Source organism: Macrobrachium rosenbergii, chromosome 31, assembly GCF_040412425.1.
Source record: "Macrobrachium rosenbergii isolate ZJJX-2024 chromosome 31, ASM4041242v1, whole genome shotgun sequence".
Taxonomy (NCBI): domain Eukaryota; kingdom Metazoa; phylum Arthropoda; class Malacostraca; order Decapoda; family Palaemonidae; genus Macrobrachium; species Macrobrachium rosenbergii.
The window spans coordinates 14,005,384-14,012,883 of NC_089771.1; the positions used below are offsets into that span (position 1 = coordinate 14,005,384).

Genomic DNA, 7,500 nt, shown 5'->3' on the forward strand with positions numbered 1-7,500 from the left:
AAATATTTAAACTCAAACTCCATCCGAAAGTAGAGTTAACCGCTTTATCGAATTTTTTGTTCTCAGCAAAAGGAACTTGGAAATTTGAAATGGAGATCGGCGGTCAGCAATAGGGGACGAGGTAAATGAATCAAGGGGAGGCCCCGGATGTGGTGAAAGACAATACGTCTTCTGGGAAAACTCCAGAAGACAGGGAAGGGACAAGAAGAAATGATGAAAAGGAGAAGAGTCTGCGCAGTATGGGAGGAAAAGAAGTTCTATTGTTGTTGGTGTGAGAGAAACTGTATCTGACAGACTCTGTCGATTTGAGAGTAAAGCTTTACGATGGATATTGGGAGTCAGATGAGGGAAACTACACAAGAGAAGAAGTATAGAAAAAAAGAAAGACGAGTTTACAAAGCGTGGGAGGAAGAGAAGTTCTACGGTTGTTGGTGTGAATGAAAGTGTATCTGAAAGATTCTGTCGATTTGAGCGTAAAGTTAAGAAGAATATCGTGGGTCAGGTAGCAGGAAAGATTTAGAAATGACACCTTAAGTGAAATTACGTGAGTTTCATACGTGGATAAGATAAAAATGAAAAGGAGATGGAGATGACTTGGACATGTCCTTTGCACAAACCCTGGGAGAACAATACGTGTACAAGTGTCAGCTGGGCTCCTTTGGGCACCAGTCGAGATGGAAGACCCAGAAATACTTTGATGAGAATTATGAAAAGAGAGAATGGAGATTAGAATGCATTTGTGAAGGATAAGCACAGGAAAGGCAGGAGGATAGGTTAATTAATAAGAAAGTAGGCGTGGAGAGAAAGTAGATAAATAAGATAATAATACCTAATAGAAACGATTAGGGAAGGAGATAAGTCTGCTAAAATCTCATTAATGGGCTCTGATGCATACGAATACAAAAACAGTAAATATTTTATATTTTATATATCGCTTTGCGTTAGGACTTTGTGCACAATTAGGTAATATAACCGTAAAACGCAAATCATTTAATTACTTAGTTCTTGAAAACGAGCCACGTATTTGAAAATTAATTTGGGCTCATAGTACCCGAAAGAACATAGACTTTAGTTATTCCTTAGTTCAAGATCTAGCCTTAGTTCTTGAGCAAGGAACCACGTATTTGAAAATTAATTTAGGCCCGTAGTCCCAAAAAGAAAACAGATTTTTTTATTATTGCTTAATTCCTGAAAAAGGACTACGCACTTGAAAAATAACGTAGGCTCGTAGGCCCCACAAGAAAATGTTTTTATTATTGCTTAGTTCCTGAAAAAGGACCACGTATTTGAAAAATAATGTAGGCTTGTAGTCCTCACAAGAAAATAGGTTTTTAATTATTGGTTGGTACCTGAAAAAGGACCACGCATTTGAAAAATAATGTAGGCTCGTAGTCCCCACAAGAAAATAGATTTTTTTTTTTATTGCTTGGTTCCTCAAAAAGGACCACGTATTTGAAAAACAATGCAGACTCGTAGCCCCATAAGCAAATAGATTTTTTATTATTGCTTAGTTCCTGAAAAAGGACCAAGTGTTTGAAAAACAATGTAGACTCGTGGCCCCCACAAGAAAATAATTTTTTTTTATTAATGCTTGGTTCCTCAAAAAGGACCACGTATTTGAAAATTAATGTAGACTCTTAGCCCCCACAAGAAAATAGATTTTTTATTATTGCATGGTTCCTGAAAAAGGACCATGTATTTGAAAAATAATGTAGGCTCGCAGTCTCCACAAGAAAATAGATTTTTTATTATTGCTTGGTTCGTCAAAAAGGACCACATATTTGAAAAACAATGTAGATTCGAAGCCCCCACAAAAAAATAGATTTTTTATTATTGCATGGTTCCTGAAAAAGGACCACCTATTTGAAAAATAATGTAGGCTCGTAGTCCCCACAAGAAAATAGATTTTTTTATTATTGCTTGGTTCCTGAAAAAGGACCAAGTGTTTGAAAAATAATGTAGGCTCGTAGTCCCCAACAGGAAAATAGATTTCTTGTTGTTGCTTAGTTCCTGAAAACGGATCATGTATTTGGAAATTAATGTAGTCTCGTAGTCCCTAAACGAAAGAGAATTTTGGTTAGGGGATTCATAAGATGGACTGAAACAGAACAAGAGAATGATGAAGATAAAATCAAATAACTTAAGAAGTCCAAGCAAAGACGCAATGCATTACTACCTTATCACTATTCTCCTTGCATCTTAATACATTTTTATCTATTCATTAATTCATTAATTTATTTCTCCTTTTTCAATAAGTGGGATCTCTTCTTTATGTATTTCCCTTTACCTCCCTCTTACTTCTTCCTAATGAACACCATATTCTTTGGAAGCTTGAATCTCAAGCCAATAGAAACTTGTGAGCTAGTTCCGTATGAATAGATTTCATCTTCTGAATATAATAACAATAATGACAAATAAGATGAAGGAAAGAGAAAAAAAAGACAAGGATTTCTTTGCTTCTGTCTAGTAGTGGCTTCGCATGATTGGCATTTCAAGCACTTCGGTTGAAAGTCCAGGATGGAAACAAGGAGAGGAAAATTCTGGGGAAGGGAATTTTTTCTGGTGTCAGGAAAGGGACAGGGGATAGACAGCGGGCTCCCAGGATGTCGAGTACTGCGAGAAATTTGCCCAATGCTTCATATAAAATTTATAACAACGAATAAAAAATGATTTTCATTTTGGATAAATCAAGAGAAATGTGCTTGAAGACTGAAAACAGAATAAAGGTTTTTACTGCAATTACCATTGAGCTTTGACGTTTTATATGTGTGTTGCTACCAAAAAATTATAAAAATTAACCTCACACATGGGGAATAACGACAAAAAGGCCATATTATAAATCTGGTAACTAATAAGGTAAGAAAGATGTTTAACCGATTATTGAACAAATGTATAGCTTTCTCAGAGCAAATGACAATCGACTACATAAAAAAAAATCTGCATAAACTTAATTTCCTTTTATATATTCTATCTCACTTACATAAAGTATAGCCCAATATATTCCTTATTACGAGACCAAATGAATCAAATGTATTTTTAGAAAACGCATTATATACAAGACTTTTAAATTCAGTTAATGAAATGTCTGTTTTTGCTTATCAATCAATTTTTGAATGAACTCACCTATTCACTGGAGAGTAGTTCCACTGAAGATCTAGTGTAGCATCGAAGATGGCCATGGTTTAATGGCTGAAAACAGCTGTCGCTTGGGGAATTAATATATGGAAAAGCATACGACCAGTTTATTTTTCCCTTCAACACACAGACCTGAAAATAGGAAGAAGTAAGGAGAGTATCTAAAATGTTGTCAGAAATTTATATATATATATATATATATATATATATATATATATATATATATATATATATATATATATATATAATTTATGTTAAGTTAAGTATACCTTAGTTAAACCAGACCACTGAGCTGATTAACAGCTCTCCTAGGGCTGGCCCGAAGGATTAGATTTATTTTACGTGGCTAAGAACCAATTGGTTACCTAGCAAGGGCAGGACCTACAACCTATTGTGGAATCCGAACCACACTGTAACGAGAAATGAATTTCTATCACTGGAAATAAATTTCTCTAATTCTTCATTGGCCGGTCGGAGAATCGAACGCTGGCCCAGTAGAGTGCTATCCAAGAACGATGCCAACCCGTCCAATGAGGAACTCGAGATATATATATATATATATATATATATATATATATATATATATATATATATATATATATATATATATATATAATATATATATATATATATATATATATATATATATATATATATATATATATATATATATATATATATATATATATATCACATATATGTTTACATATATTTATATGTTATATATTTGCACACACACACACACACACACACACACACACACACACACACACACACATATATATATATATATATATATATATATATATATATATATATATATATATATATATACACTCATACATGAATACACATTCTCTCCTTTGCATAAGCCTCTCATTTCAACACGATACACTACAGGTCAAATATTTATGGCCAGAAAATGGTCTATTTGTATTGCAGCTGCTATGTTTAATATCATGAAAATGCGTGTTATGATGTCAATGATAATGAAAAACGTTGTTTGCCTTACCACGAGTATTAAATTGCCTTGGGGGGAGAGGGGAGGGGGAAGGGAGGGAGGGAAGAAGGAATTACCACTACATTTGCATACAAATATGTTTGGGGGAGTTCCTGTCTGCTCTTTCTACTAAACCTTGGTAGCGTCGAAAGTCATTTAAATAATAAAATCATTTGTACAATGTCATTTATATAATGGTTGATATTCAATAATGTTTATTTGGAATATTTATTATATTGTATATTCCAAATACAAGTCTTTCTTTGAATGTATATTAACATTTCATCATTGTGAGAACACGTTAGAATTTTTAGGCTGAATACTTTTTTGGTTAAGTACGCGACAAGAGATTTTACAAAGTACATATTCTGCCTGGATTTTCCTAAGAGGTTGAATATTACTCTTTCTCTCTCTCTGTTGGGCGTTTATTTGTTAAAGACATTCTGTGCTTGCAATAATATATCAGTGAAAAATAAACAGTGTAAATATCCTTCAAACATCACACTCTTACAAGGCATTTGTTTATAATTTGAAATATATACAGATTTTCATAACACTGTTATTATAAGCTGGATACATTCTAAAAGTCAATTTTCTTACCTTATATTCTTTTAGGGAATCAGCTTCATCTGGCCAGTAAGAAACATCCTGAAGACAGGTGGGTTCCCTAAAGAGAGGTGAGTTTCCTAAAGCCAGGGGATTTCCTAGAGACAAGAGAGTTCCCAAAGACAGGTGAGTTCCAGAAAGACAGGGGTGTTCCTAAAAGCAAGTGAGTTGCCTACAGAGAGGTGAGTTCCTTAGAAACAGCTGATTTCCCTAAAGACAGGTGAGTTCCCTAAAGACAGGTGAGTTCACCTATAGACAGGTGAGTACCCTTAAGACAAATGAGTTCCTTAAAGACAGATAAGTTCCTTAAAGACAGATAAGTTTCCTAAAGATTAGTGAGCTCCCTAAAGACAGGTGAGTTCCCTAAAGACAGGCGAGTTCCCTAAAACAGGAGAATTCCTTCAAGACAAATGAGTTCGTTAAAAACAGGTAAGTTCCCTAAAGATTAGTGAGTTCTCTAATGAATGATGAGTTCCCTAAAAAAGGTGAATTCCCTAAAGACAGGTGGATTCCCTAAAGATAGGAGAGTTCCTAAAGACAAGCGAGTTCCCTAAAGACAGGTGAGTTCCCTAAAGACAGATGAGTTCCCTAACGACAGATGAGTTCCCTAAAAACAGGTGAGTTCTACAAAGACAGGTTAATTTCCTAAAGATAGGGGAGTTCTCTAAAGACAGGAGGATTCACTAAAGACAAGGGAGTTTCAGAAAGACAGGCGAGTTCCCTAAAGACAGGTGAATTCCCTAAAGACAGGGGAGTTCCCTAAAGACAGGTGAGTCCATAAAAACAGGTAAGTTCCCTAAAAACAGGTGAGTTCCAAAAAGACAGATGAATCCCTAAAGACAGGTGAGTTCCCTAATGACAGGTGAATTCCCTAAGGACAGGGGAGTTCCTTAAAGACAAGTGGGTTCCCTACAGGAAGGTGAGCTAACGTCTTCCAGAGTTTGATTTGAGTTTTATATGTCTAATATTTCATTGCGTTTTGTTTAAGTCGTATCATTATTCAAAAAGAAATAAAGAGATATGACTACATAGCAATATAGCTTTGGGCTGGCGCTACATAAGCTTTCACTGAACATTCATTTCTTCTTCATCTTCTTCTTCTTCTTCTTTTAACGTGCTTTTTTCCCATTTTTGTATGGGATAAGCGCGATGCCTTCTTTGAAGGACTTTGATTTGGCTTTGGGTAGACCGTAGTAAAGTCAAATAAATACAAAAGTAACTTGAAAAATAATCACACTATTACATGAAAGATCGCGGGAAGCTTTCATCTGTAGTCATATATTCCACGGAATGACAACACAGATTGAAAATGAAATGGATTAACCCCAACAATAGAGTAAAATAGTCAACTTTAAATGAAGCTGCCCGTAAGGTTGAGCCGAGCACCATGAAACGTGGGATTATCAACTAAGTTGTAAAGCTAGAAACGGGATCAGAACTGTATAAGGGGATAAAATGAAAATTTTACAGGCACCAAACAAAAGCTGGATTACGCCACGATTAGAGAGAGACTATTATACAAATTTCCGGATATAAATATGGATCAGAATTCCTAATCAGAGTAATTAACTCCTAATTATAGAGCCAGGCGATATGTGAGGAATGCGTTTAATGAAAATCACTAATTATCAGTAAATTCTTAATTTATTTTTTAATGTTGCATCCAATGCATGATTATCTATCAATTTTTCTCCCTAACTTGGAGGGAAGGTTGGCTGTTGGGGATACTTTCGAAATTGTTTTTATGGTGTTCTTTGTTCTTTGCGGATTCTTTGACACACAATGGAATTCTTCTTAGTCAGGCTCTGGATATTTATTTTCTTATTTTTTACATACACATAACATACTCACAAGAAGAATTATAGGATATAGGTAGAGCAAGGCCACGACCATCTTTTAGGGCTCTTGTTTCGTGGGCCGCGGCCAGAATGCCTATGAACACTGCCAATAAATTGTTTTTAAGACATTTATAATGGTCAAACCAAAAAATTACGTGTGGATGACACGTACTCAATCACTGTTCTTCAAGTGTTTCTGCTGACTGTATACGGAGATCTATTACTTTTCTGTTTTCATAAAAGCAGAACATTAAATTTTTCCAAAGTGATTTAACCTTTGTTGCGAGTTGAGTTAACCAGCATTTCAAAATTAAACCCGAAAGCTTCTTGGACTGTGATTAAACCAGGGACGCCTGATTGCCTGAATCGTGAAGTACTTACAACCATGGACTCGCTTTTGTAAGTCCTTATCTATCTTTCAGTCTTATTTCACCTCTTTTTATTCTTTTATTCCTATTATTCTTCCTTTCTGGATGTACGCAAAAGTAGTCTTTCTTTGGATGTAAGTAAAAGAGGTCCTGCTTTGGATGTTAGCAAAAGTGGTCTTGCTTTGGTTGTAAGCAAATGTGGTCCTGCTTTGGATGTACGAGAAAGTAGCCTTGCTTTGGATGTACGCAAAAGTAGTCTTGTTTTGGATGTAAGCATAAGTGGTCTTGCTTTGGATTTACGTAAAAGTGGTCTTGCTTTGGATGTAAGCAAAAGTGGTCTTGCTTTGGATGTAAGCAAAAGTGGTCTTGCTTTGGATGTGAGCATAAGTGGTCTTGCTTTGGATTTACGCAAAAGTAGTCTTGCTTTGGATGTAAGCATAAGTGGTCTTGCTTTGGATTTACGCAAAATAGTCTTGCTTTTGATGTAAGCATAAGTGGTCTTGCTTTGGATTTATGCAAAAGTAGTCTTGCTTTGGATGTAAGCATAAGTGGT

The 7,500-nt window shown here is 35.2% G+C and overlaps 1 protein-coding gene across 3 annotated transcripts in view; it reads right to left on the bottom strand.

Annotated features, from left to right (window-relative positions):
• LOC136855369 (uncharacterized) overlaps window positions 1-7,500 on the bottom strand; it is a 128,441-nt gene that overhangs the window by 52,051 nt on the left and 68,890 nt on the right. For all 3 annotated transcript variants that reach the window (XR_010858000.1, XM_067132290.1, XM_067132289.1), the window contains exon 3: window positions 3,124-3,267. Coding sequence is in view for 2 of the 3 variants with exons in the window: in XM_067132290.1 (XP_066988391.1) it covers window positions 3,124-3,179 (56 nt within the window). In the remaining variant the exon portion in view is untranslated. The remainder of the gene's footprint in view (window positions 1-3,123; window positions 3,268-7,500) is intronic.